This window comes from Oxyura jamaicensis, chromosome 18 (genome assembly GCF_011077185.1).
Source record: "Oxyura jamaicensis isolate SHBP4307 breed ruddy duck chromosome 18, BPBGC_Ojam_1.0, whole genome shotgun sequence".
In the NCBI taxonomy this organism is placed as follows: domain Eukaryota; kingdom Metazoa; phylum Chordata; class Aves; order Anseriformes; family Anatidae; genus Oxyura; species Oxyura jamaicensis.
Window position 1 is genome coordinate 1,132,791 of NC_048910.1, and position 20,606 is coordinate 1,153,396.

At 50.2% G+C, this 20,606-nt stretch overlaps 2 protein-coding genes across 2 annotated transcripts in view; both read left to right on the forward strand.

Annotated features, from left to right (window-relative positions):
• The window catches only part of ELAC2 (elaC ribonuclease Z 2), a 28,654-nt gene extending 13,142 nt beyond the window's left edge, over positions 1-15,512 (forward strand). The window contains exons 2-25 of the mRNA XM_035342713.1: positions 7-151; positions 221-271; positions 347-417; positions 975-1,039; positions 1,720-1,777; positions 2,275-2,343; positions 2,869-3,024; positions 3,521-3,579; positions 4,229-4,287; positions 4,377-4,449; positions 6,632-6,744; positions 7,266-7,364; positions 7,569-7,707; positions 7,780-7,865; positions 9,500-9,609; positions 10,384-10,480; positions 10,919-11,057; positions 11,701-11,739; positions 11,902-12,011; positions 12,415-12,514; positions 12,597-12,717; positions 12,929-13,007; positions 13,750-13,894; positions 14,613-15,512. Of these exons, the coding sequence (XP_035198604.1) occupies positions 7-151; positions 221-271; positions 347-417; positions 975-1,039; positions 1,720-1,777; positions 2,275-2,343; positions 2,869-3,024; positions 3,521-3,579; positions 4,229-4,287; positions 4,377-4,449; positions 6,632-6,744; positions 7,266-7,364; positions 7,569-7,707; positions 7,780-7,865; positions 9,500-9,609; positions 10,384-10,480; positions 10,919-11,057; positions 11,701-11,739; positions 11,902-12,011; positions 12,415-12,514; positions 12,597-12,717; positions 12,929-13,007; positions 13,750-13,894; positions 14,613-14,855 (2,426 nt within the window). The 3' untranslated portion in view covers positions 14,856-15,512. The remainder of the gene's footprint in view (positions 1-6; positions 152-220; positions 272-346; positions 418-974; positions 1,040-1,719; positions 1,778-2,274; positions 2,344-2,868; positions 3,025-3,520; positions 3,580-4,228; positions 4,288-4,376; positions 4,450-6,631; positions 6,745-7,265; positions 7,365-7,568; positions 7,708-7,779; positions 7,866-9,499; positions 9,610-10,383; positions 10,481-10,918; positions 11,058-11,700; positions 11,740-11,901; positions 12,012-12,414; positions 12,515-12,596; positions 12,718-12,928; positions 13,008-13,749; positions 13,895-14,612) is intronic.
• A 1,548-nt stretch (positions 15,513-17,060) lies between these two features.
• Positions 17,061-20,606, forward strand: part of DNAH9 (dynein axonemal heavy chain 9) — a 196,515-nt gene continuing 192,969 nt past the window's right edge. Inside the window, exons 1-2 of the mRNA XM_035342655.1 lie at positions 17,061-17,448; positions 20,271-20,467. Of these exons, the coding sequence (XP_035198546.1) occupies positions 17,101-17,448; positions 20,271-20,467 (545 nt within the window). The 5' untranslated portion in view covers positions 17,061-17,100. The remainder of the gene's footprint in view (positions 17,449-20,270; positions 20,468-20,606) is intronic.

Below are 20,606 nucleotides of genomic sequence, written 5' to 3' on the forward strand. Positions count from 1 at the left end.
CCCGAGGCGTCCCGCGGCACGTGTGGGCCCGTGAGCGGCGGCGCGGCGCGGGCGCGGCGCTGGGGGGCCCTAGCACGGTGTACGCGCAGGTGGTGGCGGCGGGCGGCCGCGACGCGGGCGCCTCCGTGTTCGTCTTCTCCGAGTTCAACCGGTGAGCGCGGGGCTGCGGGCGGCGCGGGGCGGGCGGGGCCGGCCGGCGCTGACGGCGTCCTCCCCGCAGGTACCTCTTCAACTGCGGCGAGGGCGCGCAGCGGGCCATGCAGGAGCACAGGTGAGCGCCGGGCCGGGTGCGGGGCCGGGCCGGGCGCGTGGCCGGGCCCCGCTGACCGCCCCGCCGTGTCGGCAGGCTGAAGATCTCGCACCTGGACTGCGTCTTCCTCAGCAGGCTGGCGTGGGCCAACGTCGGCGGGCTGCCGGGTGAGCGGCGGGGGGCTTCGGGAGGGGGCGCGGAGGGCGGCCCGGCCGGCCCCGGGGTCGCGCCTGGGGCTCTGCGGCCCCTTCGCCTGCGGAGGGGTCGGGGCGCGGGGCGGGGGAGGCTGCGGCAGCCTCAGAGCCTGCGGAGAGCCTGCTGCCAGTGTGGAGACGTTCGTGAGTCGGGCTGGTTTGTGGTGGAAGGGCTCAGCTCCGTGCCTGTCAATGTAGGCTGAGGTTAGAGCAGACTGGCCAGGATTTTGTTCATTACAAGGCTGGGAATCTCCCAAAAAAGTAGGAGACTAACGGCTTCCCCAGGTAACTTGTTCCACGTTAAGGCTATCAGGGTCCATGGGTGTTTTTAAGATTTGTGCATATTGTCTGTATCTGCGGAGATACGTGACTCATTGAAGCTTCCACAAGGCTGTGGCAGAATTGAGTTTGCATCCAGGTTCAGGCCTGGTCTTCGTAAGACGCCCAGCACTCCTTGGCAGCAAGAGGGACCTTTCTGGTACAATCTGTCAGTGGGTCTGTGATAAAGCTGTTTCTCTGCTGTGTTTTAGGTATGATTCTCACATTAAAGGCTATGGGGCTTCAAAGATGTGTTTTCCTAGGGCCACCAAAGCTGGTAAGTACTGGAAGCTTGCAGTAAGGGGAGAGAAACCTTCACATATTGATGCTTACCTTGCAACTGGGAGAGTTGGTATTAAGGCAGTGAATCATCTTAGAGGTATCAGCGAATCATCTTAGAGGTATAAGGTGCTGTTCTGAGTTAGTGCCAATCTGAAGGCTCTGATGGAAAGGTTTAAAAAGCAGATCTCTTCAGTTACACACAAGACAGCAAGAAGCCTGAGGCTTCTCCTAAAGCTGTCTTGTCAGCTAGTATTCTGGAAAATGATTTCAGGAAAAAAAAAAAGAGCGTTCTCTGTTCTCCTGACTGCGCTTCCTCCCCACGTTTTCTTTTGATAGGAAGTTGGTATCTGATCTCCAACTAAGACATGGTTTTAAGCTGGTAACGATTGCCTTAGGCAGAAACTTTCCAGTCTTCATCCTTACTTAATTTCCTTGCGATATTTAGTGGGAGGTAATTGTGATTCAAGGGATGGGAGGAATGGTTCTTTGTTTTCCTTTCTCTAAACTGGTGATGCCCACTGGAGGTGGGACACCTGCCTGGCTGCATGCTGCCCGTTTTTTTCCAGAGGGGCGTTGATCCCATGGCTTCATGAGAGTAAGGTTTAACTTCTGGAAGTGGTACTCGTAGTTTGCACTGCTGAGGCGTGGCCTCCTGACTCGCTGTCTCTCTTCCAGCAAAACTACTTGAAAGCAATTCGGCTCTTTCCTGGACCCCTAAAAAGAATGGATTTAGGTACGTCCGTCGGGGGAGTGCAGCTGACATCAGCTTGTACCTTTTTGTTTCAGCTGTAGCTAAAGTTGCATTGAATGTTAACAACTTCAGCATAAGAGTCTAGTTACATCCATTCAAAGACGGTTTGATCTGATACAGTGTCCAAACCCATCCCAAGAACTGCTTGGAAGAAAACCAGTCTTTCCAACTCTGGTTCTGGCAGGCAGCTGCCAGTCTGCCAGACTAGCTCATGGAACTCAGGTTTAAAGCACTGTTAGGGCATTTTGCTTCCAGAGGCTGCCAATGAGCATGGTTACCATGGTGTTAAGGGCTGTTCCGGGGGCAGTGGGCTGTTAAGAGCTTTAATTATTCTTCAATCTTTGCAGTGGGGCAGAGAAAGGAAGGGGGGACGTTCAGCAGGTTGTGTTTAAGAGAGGAAAAATGCTTTTCTGATATTCTTGTAGAGCGTGAATCTGTTCTTTTGAACTTGTCAGTGACTATTTCTGATCACTTTCTAGCTGTGCAGTTGCACACAGAGCTGGAATATAAGGATGAGACGATGACAGTCCACCAAATACCTCTTATAGGTGAGCATGTGACGCTGTAGCCAGACAGGAAAAGCACTTGTTCAGTAATTGTGCTTAAGGTGATTACAGTAGCACCTTCTATTTGCAAGCCTGGGTAAGAAGAGGCTTATGAATTTACGTGTACTTCTCAGCAGAAGGATCTCTTTCAAGGAAAGAAGACATGCTGAGTCAGCCTTTGTTTGTTCCTTTTGTTGTGGGTAAAGAATGGCATGTGAAACATGACTGAATCTGGCTTCATTAGCCAGCTGGGCTTTCTTACTACTGAAAGCTGCAATACTTAGGGCACAGACATAACTTTGACAGAGTCTAGCTGTTTTGAGAGAATCTGAAGGACTTACTTCAGGTGCCATCAGACATTTAAGAGGCTGGTACATGCAAGAGCAAGTCAAACTGGGGGGAGACAGTCAAACGGTCTTCTGGCATGGTTTGAACGTGAATGTCATGGAAGAGGAAATGTTGCTCATGCTTTTCCTATTTGTCTCTTTTGTTTGAGTGATTTGTCTGGTTTTCTTCAATCTGGGACAGGAAAACCACTAGATGCTGAAAATACGTTTCCTCAGAGTCCAGGATTATCAGCGCAAGGTGAAAATAGCCCAAAAGGTGACGCAGAGCCTGGATCTCCAAAAGCTGCACATCCAAGCTTGGATGAGGGCAAAGGAAAAGAAAGCCCGAAGAAAACAGGTGAAAACAATGAGGAACTCAACTTTCTTGAAATAAAACCAAATTAACTGTTCATATGTCCTCCTGCTGTTTGTCTTGTGGCAGTGAGGTCTGTAGAGGAGCTCAGCTGCAGAATTACAATGAGCAAATTGAGTTCTGGTACTTTGGAAATTGATGCAGAACTATTAAGGCCTAGAAATAGGGCATGATTCCTACCTGGGGTGTGCTTAGACCGTGTAGTGATTTACTCCTGCCTGGAGTGCGTGCTCCAGCTTTTGCAGTGTAATTATGAGTGGATATTGGGATTGATAAATTTTTAAACTTGTATTTTATTTATTTTAGTTTTGTACCTGAAGCTGTGGGCTCTCTGGCCTTAGGCGCTTGGAACACTTTGCTGATAGGCTGCAAGTTGGCTGGATGATGTTGCTTCTGTTATTGCTATAGCAAAAAATTCATGTTAGTTTTAAGGGAAGTGGTAGTCATTGAAGATACTCAGTAGTTTTACTTTCTTTTGCAGGTGATGAACAGAAACGTGCCAGCAGGCATCCTGATCTGGTGATGGCTTTCCTTTGTAAAGTATGCTTTACCACAGAGATCTCTTGATTTTATCTTGCTGAATAGATGTACTTGGAAATAGTATTTTCATGCAGGGCTTTAAAATTTATTTGTGGTTCTACTCTCCAAAGGTCAGAGGAGCTGTAGTATGAGTAGGAACCAGTAAAAACTGTTGTTTTTTTTTTTTTTTCCAGTGGCACTCTTTACAAAGCAGCCAACCAAGAGTATACAAGATCCATTTTTGCTTGATGCTTATGTTAGGGAAGTCTGTACCTCTTGCATCACTAAAATAGGAAGGGAGAAGCAGTAACATGATCCTGGAGAACCCAAAGGTCTGGTGATAGTTTCTGGTGACTAAGTTAGACTGCTGGATGTAGAACTGATCATATAAAACGACTCCGCCTTCTTGTCTAGAAGATGACTTGTTAAAAACTTGCTGTTTCATGTCTCCAGAATGGTGTACGTACAGAGCACTGGATTTCCCATGTCTTAACTGGAACAGTGGGGAAGGCTTTGTTTCTTAAGATCTGGTATTGAAGGGAAAAGGGGAAAAAATGAAAAAATCCCTTGGCTTCTGGGGAAACTGGAAAAACATGGATCTTATTTCCTGGCATGGCTTAATGTTCTTTATGTGGCTGATAATTTCTGTGGTTGTTTTTAACTTTTTCAGATTCACCCAAGGAAGGGAAAATTTCTAGCAGTTAAAGCACAGGAGATGGGGCTGCCAGTGTAAGTACAGGAGCCCAGCCTGTGGGATGGGGCAAGCCCAGGCATATCGATGATGCCAAGCTAAAAGTTTCGGTGGCCTTTGTTTTCAGGGGAACTCCAGCCATTCTGCCCATAATTACAGCTCTTAAAAATGGGGAGAGCATCACTTTCGACGGCAGGGAGGTAAGATGAATGAGTGTTTTCTGCTGTGGTTTAGCGTTGTCCTGGGGGTCCAGTGAAGGTGGGAGGATGGCACAGCATAGTGCAGAAAAAGACTGGTTGCGAGTGGGCATTGGGATAATTCCAGTTGTGGGGGGAGTTTGTTTGTCTGGTTTTTAATCCTTGTTCTTGAGGCAAGGATGGGTGATGGTTTTCTGCTTACTCCCTCTCATCCCTGCTCATGTGTTTGCTCTTTTGCTGTTTCTGAACTTGAAGTGGCTACTCTTGGTGACTGGCCCTTGTTTTCAGTCCCAAGCTGTTGCTGAAAGTGGCTCCTGTGACACCGGGGCTGTTGCAGGGGTGTGATTAGAGAAGCATGCTCTGACACGAGTTCATTTGCGGCTATGGAAGTATGCCTGCAATTTGTTAGGGCTTCTGACCCTCCCCTTCACAAGTCCTCAAAGCTGACTCAGATTTAGGAGTGAATGAGTGGAGTTGATCCCTGCATGTATTAAATTTGGTGTTTGAGTGCTTGTGTAGCTGTTGTTGCCTCCTTACTCTTTTTGCACCTCTTAGACCACAGTTAAGTGGTTCCTGCGTGCAGGTTCTTACTCAGATGTTAGTTTGAAGTGAGAGGCAGAGTTTGCCCTGTCCATGTCATGGGTGATCTGTAAGTGAAGATCCTAACCTAGGAGATAGGACTGACATATTTTTGTCATTAGAATTTTGTAGAGCCTCTTTTCTTTTTGATACTGTCTCCCATGACATCCTGCTAGCAAAGCTGAGAAAGTGTGGGATAGAGGAGTGGACAGTAAGGTGGGTTGAGAACTGGCTGACTGGCCGAGCTCAGAGGGTGGTGATCGGTGGCGCAGAGTCCGGCTGGAGACCGGTGACTAGCGATGTTCCCCAGGGGTCGGTTCTGGGTTTGGTCTTGTTCAACATCTTCATTGACGACCTTGATGAGGGAGTAGTGTCTGCCCTCAGCAAGTACACCGATGACACAAAGCTGGGAGGAGTGGCTGACACGCCAGAAGGCTGTGCTGCCATTCAGCGAGAGATGGGCAGGAAGAAGCCAAATGAGGTTTAATAAGAGCAAGTGTAGAGTCCTGCACCTGGGAAGGAACAACTGGACGTATCATTACAGGCTCGGGGACGACCTGCTGGAGAGGAGCTCTGAGGAGAAGGACCTGGGGGTCCTGGTGGGCAGGAGGTTGGCCATGAGCCAGCAGTGTGCCCTGGTGGCCAAGAGGGCCAATGGGATCCTGGCGTGCATTAAAAGGAGCATGGCCAGCAGGTCAAGGGAGGTGATCCTCCCCCTCTACTCTGCCCTGGTCAGGCCTCACCTGGAGTACTGTGTCCAGCTGTGGGCTCCCCAGTACAAAAAAAGACAGGGATCTCCTGGAAAGAGTCCAGTGGAGGGCCACAGAGATGATACAGGGCCTGGAGTGTCTTCCCTATGAAGAAAGGCTGAGAGACCTGGTTCTGTTCAGCCTGGAGAAAAGAAGACTGAGAGGGGATCTCATCAATGTGTATAGATACCTGAGGTGTGGGAGACAGAGGGATTTGGCCAACCTCTTTCCATTGTTTTGTGGGGACAGGACAAGGGGTAATGGCTGTAAGATGGAGCACAAGAAGTTCCGCACAACATGAGGAAGAACTTCTTCATGGTGAGGGTGATGGAGCACTGGAACAGGCTGTCCAGGGAGGTTGTGGAGTCTCCTTCTCTGGAGATACTCAGGGCCTGTCTGGACGCCTACCTGGGCAGCCTACTGTAAGGAACCTGCTTTGGCAGAGGGGTTGGAGCTGATGATCTCTTGAGATCCTTTCTAGCCCCTACAATTTCCAGCCCCTACAATTCTGTGATTCTTGAGCAAGCTGTTAATAGCATCTGAATCTGGAGTGGGAACCTAGAAGCTGCTAAAATCCCATCCTTGACGTTGGCCTCTTACCAGTTCTAAGACCAGAACTAAAGATTTTCTGTGACACAGCAGAATGTAACCCTGTGTAATGAGAGGGCAGAATAGGAACAAGAACTGCATTTTCTCGTTTGCCAAATGTGGAGTGAGGCTGCTTAGAGCTGATTCTGCAAGTCCTGGCAACCTGCTGGGGCTTGCTGGTAGAACAGCTGCTGAGCCTGATGTGACAGTGTATGAATGGTGGTTTGTACAGCTTGACCGTGGCGTGGTCTTTGTGTATCTGCCTTCAGCTCTCGCCTGAAGAACTGTGCACCCCTGCTGATCCTGGCCCAGTGTTCATTGTACTGGAATGTCCTCACGAAGGCTTTGTGGATGCTGTCTGTGAAAATGAGACCTTCCGAAGGTAGTGGAGCTGGGTGACCTGAGGTGTTTGGGGGAAGATGTCCATGCTGAGCCTTCTAGAAAAGGCAGGTCTGTGCACAGCCTGTGGGGTTCTGTAACTGGGACAGGCCTGTCTTACCAGGCCCTTCAGAGGAGGACAAGTGCACTGGTGTAGTGCTGTGGAGCAGAGCAGACGTCGCTTTCCTGTGTGCTGAGCCTGGATGCTTGGACTACACGGAATATCTCTGTGGGGCTTGTGCAGAGGCACATTAGGCTTCTGAAAGGCTCTGCAGATGTTGTCGCTCCTGGAAGAGGGCAGAGGCCCTGCGTGGAAGGAGGGAGGTGTGTGCAAACAACTGGCTTGAGCCCTCAGAAGGGAGCTTTGGGCCCACTGTGACAGGGAGCCTTGAGCTCCTGGGCTGTGCTCTTGAGATCTGTGTCTGAATTCTTCTGGGGGGTGTACCAAGGCTGGAGTGGTGGGGGATAGCAAGGTGATGAAGGACCAGTGCTCAGCCATCCTTTCTGTATTTGAATGTGCTACAGGTACCAGGAAGGGCTTCCTGAGAACCAGGTGGCCATGGTTATTCACATGACTCCAGAATCAGTGCTTCGGGACAGCCGCTACCAGCAATGGCTGCAAAGGTGCGTGGTCTTCTGACTACTTGTTCTGACTACTTGGCTTTGTCTTGTTGGGCAGCAGCGTGTTCTTCCCAGAGTAGGATTAGATGCTGGGTATCAGCAGGACTCTGCTGGCTCACAAGTGAGGTTTTGTTTAGCAAGTGGCTCAGGTGTGTGGATACCCCAATGCAGGGCTGAAACTTTGTATGTTTTATCATTGTCTTACAGATTTGGACCTGGAACTCAGCACTTGGTGCTCAATGAGAAGTGCTCTGCAGTGCACAACCCACGTAGCTACAAGATCCAAACCCAGCTGAACCTCATCCACCCAGAGATCTTCCCGCTGCTCACCACCTACCAGAGCAAGGTAGGCAAGGCCCTGCTTGCATGTGTACGCCTCCTGAGTGAAGCATGTGTTTAATGTCGCTTCTCTCTGTAGGAAGAAGAGGCTGTATGTAGTGTGCCCATTGTGCGAGGAGAGTGCCTTTTGAAATACCAGTTCAGACCTCAACAGGAGTGGCAGAGGTCAGTGGGAATCTTTGTGGGTTCCCAGTTTTTGAGTGGTGGCTTGAGGCATGTTTTCAATGTTACTCTATGCTGAGGGAGGACAATATGTAGGTATCCTTTGCAGATTCTTGTCCCAATCCCTGAAAGCCTAAGAAAAGGTATACGAGGACGTGGATGAGTGAACTGCTGAAAACATCACCTGTCCAGTGGTTCTGGAGGATTGTTTTGATCCCTTGCCCTGGTAGCCTCATGTGCCTGCCTCTCTCCTCTGCTTTGACCTCATGTGCTGCGCACCCAACTGTGGCTCTGGCAGAGCAGATGGTGGCAGGGAGATTGTTCAGGAAGCCTGGTGAAAAATTTACCATTTGGACACCCAGAAAGCCTGGTGTCAGCTGAAAGCTGCAGGTGGTCAAACAGATGCAGATTCCTACACTGGTGCTTGCTTTGTAGGTTGAATGGGAAAAGCTGTTGAATGAGGCTTTTGAGGGCAGAGGGACATGATGTAAGAGAACACCAGCTGTTTAGACTCCAAGTTCTGGCGCTCTCGGGCAGAATAAGAGTTCCCAGATACTAAGAAGAGCATAAGTTTCTGTTTTTTAAGGTACCTGAAGGCCTGCTGTACTGCACATGCTATAATGCAGCCTGAGGACACCCCAGCTTCTGATTGGTGCCAGAAGCCCTTTCCATGAGTCAGCACTGTGCCCTTGTGGCCAAGAAGGCTACTGTTATCCTTGGGTACATTAGGAAAAATGTTGCCAGCAGGTTGAGGGAAGTGATCCTCTCAACTCAGCCCTGTTGAGGCCTCACCTGGAGTACAGCATCCAGTTCAGGGCTCCCCAGTATAAGAGAGACAAGGAGGTACTGGAGCTTGTCCTGTGAAGATGGTTAGGAAAATGGAATGTATTTTTTTTTTATGAGGAAAGGCTGAGAGAGATGGGCCTGTTTAGTTTGGAGAAGAGAAGGCTGAGAGGGGATTTTATCAATGGGCATAAATACCTTAAGGGGTGGTGTCGAGACAGTGGAGCCAGACTCTTTTCAGTGGTGCCCAGTCATAGGATGAGAAGCAGCAGGCACAAACTGAAACACAGGAAGTTCCATCTGAATATGAGGGGGAAGAACATCTTTACTGTGAGGGTGACAGAGCACTGGAACAGGTTGCCCAGACAGGCAGTGAAGTCTCCTGCTCTGGAGATATTCAAAAGCTGTGATGCTGTGCAGCATGCTCTAGGTGACCCCGCTTCTGAGCAAGGGTGTTGGACTAGTTGATCTTGGGGTCCCTTCCAGCCTCAACCATGCTGTGTGTGATTTTGTGGATTGCTCTTCCAGGAGTCTCCCCGCTTCCCATGCAGGGCTTTGCAGAGCCCTCTAGTGTTTGACAGCTCTCTGGATCTGGACAGTGCAGGGGAACATAGTGCTTTTACGTGAGCACCTTCAGTTTGGTGGGATGACTATATTGCTGGGGTGGCTCTGCCTAACCAAGCCTTTTTGGCCCATGCCATACTCATGAATATATGCCACTGCTCAAAATGAAACCTGGAAGGAGCGTTTGACCCTTTGTTGTAAGGCTGTTTTGGCACAGTTACTTCCAGAGCAAGGTGCTGTTGTTGTTGTTCCATTCCATGCCCCATCCTGATACCTGCCTGTTCTTTCAGGGATGCTGTCACTGTCTGTGATCATGATGCATTTGTTGCTGAAGCCCTGGATCTCCCTGACTTCCAGGCTCGTGTGAAGGAATGCAAAGAGAACCTGCCTGCAGTACCAGGTAAGGATCAGCAACTTGTCCTGGCTAAGTGTCATGACAAGTAGGAGGTCCTGATGAACCAGTGCTTAACATTCACAGCTCTGCTGGGCTCTACAGTATTACCAATGCCTGAGATATGCTCTTAAGTCCTCCTGGAGCTATGCAGATTTCAGGTTGAACCCAAACTCAGATTGTTTCAGTTGAGTTATGCAGTCTTCTGTTTCTGTTGTTCTAAAGCTGCTAGATTTAGGGTTTAAGCACTGTTGGGGACAATTAGAGTTATAGCACTCGTGTGTTATTTGTGGTGACCAGAGCTCCGCTTGCATTGAATGCTGTCATAGCAGTCAAAGTGCAAGCCCATATGTTTGGGAAATGTCCTCCTCTAGAACCAGTTCCTTGTAAGGTATTCTCTGAATTCCAGTTGCCCTGGTGGTAGTGAGGCTTTATGGTATGGTACAGCACAAATGACTCACTCTGAATCCTCATCCAGAAAGTTAGGAACAGCAGCTAGGTCCCTCTTGAATTAGCAGATCTGTGTTGTCCAGCGAGCAGAGTCTTTCTTTGCCTGCCTTGGTATATGCAGCTGTGTGTTCTGCTGTGCTTTCTTGATGGTACCTGCCCTGTCTTCCCTTGTAAATTCTGATACATTGAGAAAGCCAGAGGCTGAGCCAGGCAAAAAGGAATGTACCGGGCATATAGGCTCTGGAGATGCTGTGATGTAGAACTGAACCATGTCTGACTAGGCAGTATGTGCATAACACCTGTTTACAATTTCTTCCTGTGTATTTTCTGCAGAAAAAATGGATGCTTATCCCGAAATTGTATTCTTGGGAACAGGATCAGCAATTCCGATGAAAATACGAAATGTCAGTTCCACGCTGGTAAATATTAGGTAAATCCTGATTTCACATGTGTTTTGCTCAGGGGGGCTCATTATCTCAAGGGTATTGCCCAAGGGCTGTTTTGACAACAGTGTTGATGACACACAAGGCGGGTGCCCCTATGGTGGAGTCCGTAGGACTTCTATTTCAGGCACCTGTCTCTGTAGGTGGGGAAGACTTGAGAGCTACCTGTAAAGACAGGCACTTAATGCCTTCGTTCATTTTGCTGCCTGCCCTAAGAGTGTGTTCAGCATCAACACAACACTAGAATGAGTTATGCAGACTGAACAGTCTTTCTAGAGCCTCGGCTAGTAGGACTGGAGTAGCAATAGAGGTAGAGCACTGAGAAATTCTCTGCCCTCCAGCCTAAAAGATTCCCCCACCCTGAGTAGGCCCTGGTCAGAACTCATCCGATGGCTGCCAAATGTCTTTGTCGCTTGTCTTGCCAGCTCTACCCAATCCCTGCTCTTGGACTGTGGGGAAGGAACGTTTGGACAGCTCTGTCGCCACTATGGAGAGCAAGTTGACCAAATGCTGTGTAACATAGCAGCTGTGTTTGTGTCTCACATGCATACCGATCATCATTCGGTAGGTTTAATGCCTTGGAAGGAGAAGAGGCTATGTGCTGGTCTGCTCTGTTTGGGATTTGGGTGTGTGTAGCTGCAGTTGACATTTTAGGCTGCCCAGCTCCTAAGGGCCACAGTTCCCCTCTGTGCTCTCCAGCCACTGCTGCATGTCTGTTTCTAATCCCATTTTGCTTCCTGTTAGTGGTCCCTGTAGACTTGCCAGGATCATCCAGACACATCTTTTTTAATCAGTATCCAACCCAACTTCCTTCAGTGCTTTGCAATGAACTGTCACAGAAGGACCAGTTGGTCTGTTCGAGATTGGGCCTGGTGAAGGCAAGCTGTTTATTGTTGAGTCTGGAAACCAGTCTGGGACTGAGATGCTGGCCGGAGGCTTTCTGCCCTACACCTTTCTTTTGGGAGCAGACATAGCGCTGAGAAGGGCAGAGAGGCATGTGTTGCATGTGGGCTGCTGGTCATCAGCTTTGTGGCATGGTGGTGACAGCGTTCCAGCGGTTGAGTTAGGTGTAGTTACTGGAAAAGCAGTAATTGGGTATTTCTGACTGTGTATTTTCCAAAAACTGTACCTGGATGAGTTGCTGCAGCACCGTTACTACTTATGCACTGGACATTTACGGCTTTCTGTTGTTTTCTTGCCTTTGCAGGGCTTGATGAACATCCTGATGGAGAGGCGGAGAGCTTTTGTAAGTTGTACTGTTGTTTCACTGCTCCGAAACTTGCCTTGGAGTGAGGGGAAGGGAACTTCCCCTTATTGGTGGAAAAGCAACATCTTTTCCCTAGGCGTTTCTTCTTCGTGATTTGGTATATACCTAGTACTGATTTTCCTTCTGCCTCTGCTTTTCCAGGCTTCCCTTGGTCAGGCTTTTAGCCCCCTGTTTCTGGTAGCACCTGAACAGATCATGCCTTGGCTATATGAGTACCACAACCACTGTGAAGAAATTCTCAGAGACATCAAGTGAGTGTTCTGTGTGGTATGTGGGGAGATGTCATCGCTTCATTGAAGGCTGCTCTGACTCCTTCCACTGTGTAGGATTGTGATGTGTGACTTGGAAAGGAGAGGGTAGGGTTTGTTACTCTGTTGTGCTACTTTAGAGACTTGCATGCAGATTAGGAAAAGGGAGTTGGACAAGTGTAAAAGGATTCCTCAAAGGGAGGGAATTTTGCAGTGGGGAAGAAGTGATTGAGCAAGTTACTGGGGCACTAGATAGTGAAAGCAAGGGCAAGAACACGTAAGTGAACTGAAATATTTTGTTTGTGAGGCACTGAAGACAACTTCTGTGAGAAATAGGCTGCTCAAAAATGAGATCAGATTTTACTTGGTACCTGTCTTTAGTTCTCTTTTCTCCCCTCCCTCACAGAATGGTTACTTCCCAGTCTCTTGTGAAAGGCTGTGAGAACATCAAACCTAAAATGAAAGGGTTTGTCAGTTCTTTGTTAGAGATCTATGACTTGGCTGAGGTAAGCTCATGACCTGACAAGGCCAGGTGCTACAACAAGGGGCAAGAGGGGACCTGAGGTCTAATGCTTGTTTCTTGTTCAGTTTCAGACTTGTGAAGTTCAGCACTGTAAAAATGCTTTTGCATGTTCAATGATCCACAAATCTGGCTGGAAAGTAGTCTATTCTGGTGACACAATGCCCTGCATGGCCTTAGTAAAAATGGGTAGGTGACAAAAACCCTCTGAAGAATTTATTTGATTAAGGCCTTGAACTGTTAGTAACCGAAGTGGGCACCCCCAGCCCGTAGTGCTATGCCTGCAACCCAGTGAAGGGCTAAGGGGGGTGGGGGTGGAAGATGAGACTTCACGTGCTTATTTAAGCAATGGAACTAGTTTGTGTTCAGCTGAAGATTGAATGTACAATTATTTACACAGGGAAAAATGCTACTCTGCTGATCCATGAAGCAACACTGGAAGATGGCATGGAAAAAGAAGCTATAGAGAAAACACACAGGTGGGGTGTGTTCTGCTGTCTTAGCATTGTGAGGAAGGTAAAGGCGTTTAGCTGGGCACAGACCTCGGATCTGATGGTGAAGGGCCCAAGGCTGTGGTATGCACAGAGCTCTTCAGCACTAAGACTAGCGTGTTGCTCGCTGTGGTAGTTGTACTCTCACAACTCTCCTGAACATTCCTGAAGAGAAATCAGGAAAGCTTTTAAGTGGACAGTAATAACTCCAGAAATAGACTGGCCCAAAGGAACGGCACTCTGCTTGATTGCATTTGAGGATGAAGCTCAGGAGGTCGAAAGGTCGTCTACCCCTGTCAACTAGCTGCACAATTCAAACAGCTCTTCAGCCAGTGATGCGAGAGCTGCCCCTAGCAGAAGTGGGAAGCTTTGAGAGCAGCTTCTTGTACGTAAGCTGAACTTGCTGCCACCCTTGTGATGAGAGTTTGTCCCCAGTTTGTGAATCACTTAACATTTAAGCTTCAAGTTAATTAGTGTCTTTCCTGTACTCTTGAGTCATTTGGAAGTGGGAGACTTGTCACCTGTGCAAGTTGTCAGAGGCAAAGGTGCCTGGGCTTGTGTGCAAGAGCAGGACACCTTGTGCCCAGCAGGTGTTGTATCTAGTGCTTGCTGTTGGTGTGATGTGACCTTAAATTCAAGACACAGCCTGCTGTGGCCTGCTAGAGAGGCAGCATTGGCCAGCCTGTGTGTCACAGATGTGCACGGTGCCATGTACCTGTTCCTTATGCAGCACAACCTCCCAGGCAATTCAGATTGGGATGAAGATGAATGCAGAGTTCATCATGCTCAATCACTTCAGCCAGAGGTATGCCAAGATCCCACTGTTCAGTGAAGACTTTAGTGAGAAGGTTGGAATTGCATTTGATCATATGAGGGTAAGTTGACAGCTTTGATCCATACTATGGGAAAGGTTTCAGTGCTACTTGAAGGTGGCTGCTCATGAATTAAATTCTCCATTTCTACTGATGTATTAACACTATCCTTTTGAGAGCACTTTCCTGTGACGCAGCTCCTTTTATGGCTGTCAGGAGGTGTCACCAACATAGGGGAGAATGGGTGGCACACAGCGAGCAGTTTAACTTCAAGACAGGTGCTAATGGCTCTTGAGACCAGCAGTCCATTCTTAACATGATGGATACTTGCCTCATGTTACCTTTATTCTGTGTGCTACTGCCAGCTGAAAAGATATTTTCACTTCCAGCCTTGCTCCCTTCATAGTTCATGTACTGTCTTAATGGCTTTCTGCAAAAGGCATCCGGGAGCCTAAACCTTGTAGAGCCGCTTTTTGTACAACTGCATTCAGTACAGTGAGAATAGCTCACCAGCCATGTAAAGCTGTACCGTGTGCACATCCTTTCCTGAGAGGAAAATGTAAGTAACTTGGTACGTGGGATTGGTAGCCTGGCTGTTGCAGGGTTGAAAATGATCACCTGCCTGCCTATTGTACATGCAACTGAAGACCTTCAAGAGCTGGGTGCTGTACAGAGGAAGGAGCAATGTCCTGCCAGCTGAACAGGCAAAAGACTAAGAGGGGCGGGGAGGAAAACAAAAAGCAATTCTCAAGCTGTTGCACCTGTGCCCAATTTATTTCAGGTACGTTTTGGTGACTTTCCGACTATCCCAAAGCTGATCCCACCTCTGAAGGCTTTGTTTGCAGATGACATAGTAGAAATGGAGGAGCGGAAGGAAAAACGGGAGCAGCGCCTTCTGAAGGAGGCTGCAATAGTCTTGGACAAACTGGCTGGTGGTGAGAACGAGGAAACACCGTGCCAGAAACGGAAACAAGCCAAGAGCCCTCAGGAAGTATCAAGCAAGAAGCTTAAAACAGTAAACTGAAAGAAAAGAGGTTGAGAATTCTCTGCTCTGTAAGGGACACCCTGTCCTCTGCAGGCCTCTGAAGTTTGCGGTGCCGGGGGCTGCCTGCAGGTACAACGGGAAAAGGGTCCGGCCTCAGCGTCTGGGTGTGCTCGGTCGTCAGTGGATCTCTGTGGGCTGAAGCTACCAAGCATGCTGTAAGCAGCTGGGAGTCCTTGTGGCAACAGTATATGTCCACGTGGCTCCTGTTCCTGGGTCTCAGCTGTCCACAGCATTTTTCTTTCAGCCAAGAGTTCTCTTCAAACTATTTTATTTTTTGGTTTTATACTAGAAGCTATATAGGTAATGAAGCAGCAGCAGTTACAATCTTGGGAGTTGCAAGAGGTCAGGTCTGAGAAGCCCTCAAAGGGCTGTGGGTTCTCCAGAATAAGGTGGGCAGGTCTCTGGGTATATGAGTCATGTAACTACATATCATGACCTAGTCTGTATGAGGAAATTTCACAGTAAAATAAATGGGACCCGATTAATTGCTTTTAGAGATGTAGGTTGATTTAAGGATCTGAATGCTGCTGAGTTCCCATTTTAGTTTGTTTTTCTTGGTTGATTCCCCCACCCCCCTCATCAGGACGCTTTTCTAAAACCTTTATTTACAGTCTGAATAAACCATTCAACATCATACATACATGTGTTTTTGCCTGGATTCATGAGGATTTGGTGAGAGCTATGAACTACCTCTCTTTTTGCAGAGAGTGACTGTTTTGGTGTTTCTGCATTACAGCCTACATGTAAAGACAGATAGCACCCTGCTGCGCCTCATGCCAGTTGTGGTTGTGTTTTTTGTGTTAGAAAAATCATGCCTGCCTCTATTGCCCTGCATTGAAGAGCTTTGTTCCTCACAGTTCAAGGGGGTAGCAGCTGGGGGCAGCTTTTGAATCCAGGATGCAGGGGACAGGAAAGTTGGCAAAGGAAGCTGATGTAGGACAGGTCTGTGGTTGAGGGGGGTACTTTTGAGGCTTTCTCTGGGTCAGACTTCTTCCTGCTGTAATTACATGCCTTGGAGCAGGTGGGGGAGCAGCACTCACAGCTTTTGCGATGAGTGAATTTGCAGAAGTAACTTGAAGGCTCCAGGCCCCCAAGTGCTCAGCAAATGATAATAGCACACAAAAAAGAGTTATGACTTCATTTGAAGGTGGTAGGAAATAGACAGCAACACATCTACTGTGGATTAGCTGTGCTTTAACATCATGCTTGTCTAAGGAGGAAACTTGGTAATTGATGCAGCTGGGTACTACAAAAAGGTCCTGCTTGGCTGTGAAGAACAGCAGGGAGCTGGGATCAGCGATGAGCAAAGACTGAGCAACCACTTGTTACTGCACAGGTGTAAATAGGATCACGGTTGGTTGCTGGGAGAGGGCTGTGCTGGATCCTGTGCTTCGCACAGGAGTAGCGCAGGGCCTTTGGTGAAGCCAGGGATCGAAGGATGGGGGCTTGCTTAATCCCATTAATGATTTCTAAATAAAACAATTTTTATTATTAAATCCAGGAATGGAAGAATGGGGGCTTGCTTAATTGCATCAAAATATACGTTGCTGAGTGTCTTTGCTTACTGCTGTGCAAATTAACCAAAACAAGGAGCCTTGGGACCTCCCACAGGGGATGTTTCCTGACAAAAATGGGAAACCTGTCTCAAAACCCAGCTGAGACCAACCTTGTGGTTTGGACAAGAGCCAAGGAGCAGCTGAGTCTGTATAAAGGTCAACTAGGGGTGATGAAGAAGAGTTATCAGCCTTCATCCCCACGCTCCCCAATGACCACCACCAGAAGGTACTGTGCAAGTGTAGACAGGAGGAGTTTATGGAAATGCATCCTTGGAGCTGATTTAATACAAAGCGGGGATCGGTTATGAATATGAGTAGGCGTACTGGGAAACTTCATGCACATGTAACTCTTTACTGCATATAACCAAGGCAAGTTGCCACGTTGGGGCACGTATGCTTTTGGGAGCTACCCCCCCGTGTGCCGGGCTCCGAAATAAACCACAAAGCTACTTGATAACGCGTTTGCTTTGAGTTCTTCCACGAGTCGTTTGTTACTTTTGTTACGTGCCAGGAGTTAGGCGAGGAGGGCTCCTTCGCTCGAGGGCGTCCTGAGGCTTTCACGGAGAGCGAGGCCGGCCGCCAGGGGCCCGCCTGGGCGGCGGGAGGGGCCCGGCCGCGTCCCCGGGCAACGGCGGCTCCTCCCCGCAAACACCGTCCGGGGCCGCCGCATGGAGGGCGCCGAGGAGGGCCCGGAGGGCGCCGAGGAGGAGGCCCCGGACCCCCGCGCCCGGTGGCTGCTGCGCTGCGCTGCGCGGGGCCTGCGGGGGCCGGCGGAGCGCTGGGAGCGCGGGGCCGGCCGTGCCGAGTTGCGGGCCTTCCTGGCCGGGGCGGCGGGGCCGGCGCTGCTGGCCTGGCCCGGCCCCGGGGGGCAGCTGCTGCTGGCCCCCCCCCCGCCGCCGCTCGGCGCCGCCCGCCCCAAGGCACTCTTCTTCCTGCGGCGCCGCGGGCCCGGCGCGCTGCTGTGCGGGGACCTGCCCGCCGACGCCCTGCAGCACCTGGCCGCCCTGGTGCACGAGGTGAGGGCGGCCCCGCGGCGGCCCTCAGGGCCGGGCTCTGCCCTCGCGGGCCCCCGGGTGTCCGGAGCTCGTTGGAGCCTCCCAGCCCTCGTCCCCGGTGGGCCTGCGGAGCGGCAGTGACCTGAGCGCCGTGCGGTCACGGGGCTGGAGGCGCCCTCGGGTCCAAGCCCCGCTGCAGCCTAGGGGACACCGGCAGCGGGATTTTTGAGATCTACGATGGTGGAGGCTCCGCCGCCTCCCTGGGCAGCCCCTGCTCCCTCACCCCATGGTCCAAAAGTGCTTCCAGGCGTTCAAACGGAGCCTTCTGTGGTCCAGCGCCTGCTGAAGGGCTCATGGTTTTCCTATGGGATCTTCAGGAGGTGTGAGCGCTCCCTGTTCCCACCAAGAGTCCCTCAGCGACGTGACATTGCCTGGACCAAACTCCTGACCCAGAGGGGTCTCTGCAGCAATGCTGCAGTGGAAAAGTAAAGGAGATGCTTGTGCTGAAAAATTCTGGTGACGCTGTTGGTGTAGTAAGATACTGACTGGGCTCCCAAGAGCAGGCTGCATGACTGGCTGTCTTTGATTTTGTGGGATAACGCGTTATTTGCACAGGGAGCCTTTGTTCTGAGGAGTTTGAGTTCTGTGGTCTTGGTAAGTCCACACAAACAGTGTTGTTTGCATCACGGTTTTGTTTATAGATGTGGCCGGTAGCGTATGATACGTGTTGTAAACACCATCTGTTATAGACAGATTTTGGGGTAGGAATGCTTCAATAGATGCTGTTAGATCCCATTTTTCTGGCTTCCTTCAATAGCTGGGATTGTGCACCTGGATGGCATGTTTGCAAGCTTTTCTCCCCTCAGCTGTTCCAGATGGATGCAGCGTTTCCACAGGGAGCAGATCGTGCCTGGGTTTGGTCCCAGTTTCTGCTCAAACTTAAAGGAAAACAGAATGGTTGTCAGCAGAACGGGGGGTCTGTGAGAAGGTGAAAAGGGTCTTGAATTTCCTGAGGCCGCACAGAGTGATTCTTGCAAGGGGCCTTTTACTGGGGGTTTTAGGTCAGTCTTAGAAGACTTTGGTCAAAGCTATAGTCTGTGCCAAACTTCCTATGGGTTAATTAGGGCATCAGCACACCAAAACCGTGTCTTCATTCAGTAGGGATCTGAGCTGTTGATCGCAGCTGGGGTCACCTCTCTGCCTGTCACACACAAACCTATGGCATGGCTGAAGGGAGCATACCTCCACTCTGTGGAGCTGGGGACTCCTTATGAGTCCCCTCATGTTTTAACAATCTAGTAAGAAAATAAAACAGCTATTAGTAGGCCTGTTACAATAATATCAGTACTAGCAGTCCACATGATTTAAGTAATAGAGAAAAATCTTGCTAATAATGTAGTTAAAGCTGTCGAATGTGAGCTCCACGCTCTCTGCCCACGTTCCTGGGGCTGGGCTCCCCTTCCTGTGTCCTTCTGGCCGTGGTGTGGCTGATGCCGGTCTTCCCCGGGTTGGCAGTGCCAGTGGTGAGCACAAAGAGCCGTCAGCATCCTGGCCGCCCCGGCACAGTACCATGGTGGTGCTGGGGTGTTCCTTCTCAATTTTGGATCCAGCTGCAGCTATTTTTATAGCTTTCCTTACCACAGCCTGCTCCCCTCTCATCAGCCCTGGCTACAGCTGCTCCCTGCAACCTTCCCGTGGTAACACAGCGGCTGGTGTTGGGCACCGCGGGCGGCCTGGCTTTGCTGGGCTGTTGCCATGGGCTGTTTGCAGAGTGGGGCCAGCCCAGGCTATGTGACAGCAACTGCATTGCTGCTGCAGTGGGAATGAGCCAAAACCAGCCCAGGTGAGCCCAGGTCACCCCAAGACCTTATGCTGCCGGTACAAAGCCTGGAGGTGGCAGAAGTCACATTAATTGGGCCAAAGCTTGGGAAAATAACTTAAAAATCAGCCTGTGCTGAAGACCTATGGTGTGGTTTGGAAGGGGGCCTAGGCGACCCTCACCAAGAAGGTCCCAGGGGGTACCAGGAGAGCTTCCCCTTCAACACGCTGGGGCTCCGCCCTGCTGTTCTCAAAGGGCAGCCTGAAGCCTGAGCCCCTGCCTGGCCTGTGGGCAGAGAAACAGAGCGAGCCCCGAGCACCGATGGTGTTCTGTGCAGGGGGATAAGAGCCTGGCCAGGCTGTGAACCCTTGGATCTGTCCCCAGTTGCAGGTTTGGGGGCTAAGACAGCCTGAGCAGCTGTAGGGCTGGGCTTTGGCCCTGCTTGGGTCAGGGAGCTGTAGCAGTACGCGGGTACGTCAGCACGTGCCGCTGGCCTTCTGTGAGAGCAGTGCAGAACTGTCCCAGTTCTCACCTTGCACGCCCAACAAAACACCATCTTAAATACCATCCCCGCAGCCTGATTGTCCTGTGCCCTCCAGCTGCAGGGGAAGCCCCGGGACAGTTGATGGAGGTGAACGTGGTTGGTGAAGGAGCACAGAGAGTGCTGGACACCAGCTTTTTCTTATGATACCTCTAAGGGTGCCGAACCTTGTGATCTTCAGTGATGCACAAGAGGTGTGAGGTTGCTGGAGCTGGAAGCTCTCATGCACCCCGATTGGAGCCAGGGCAGCAAGTTTCATGGGTGGGTTTCATCTGGGCAATGGTTTAGATGGGCAGCAAAGCGGGCCTGCGGAGAGGTCCCTTTGTTCTGACCTGCCCTTGTTTCACACAGGCAGCGAGCTGCTTGGGACAGCAAGGAATTTGGGTCTCCGAGCTTGGCTGAGCAGGGACCTCAGGGCCTGGGGACATTTCAGTCTCCTGCAGCTCTTTTTTATCCATTGCTTTTTCATGACTCCTGCTACAGGTGATTGTGCCCATCCTGACGAACCGTAAGAACCACCAGGGCTGGCCACAAGTGGTGTCGCAGGACATTATACATCATGTCCACAGCCTAAAAAGTGCTGTCTCCGTGGTGGTTGGCCAAGTAAAAGGCAGGACCGTGCTGCCTCTCCCAGCAGGCTCAGAGGGAATTGAGAACATTGATCTGGAACATGACAAATTGTGAGTATTGCCCCATGCTTTCCTCTGGGTTATCTCCTGCTGATGCGTATGCTACATCTCCTGGGGACACTTCACCGACTGTGGTGGCTCTTCTTGCTCACCATCATCTGCTGCTCATCCAAGCTGCTGGGATGGGTGT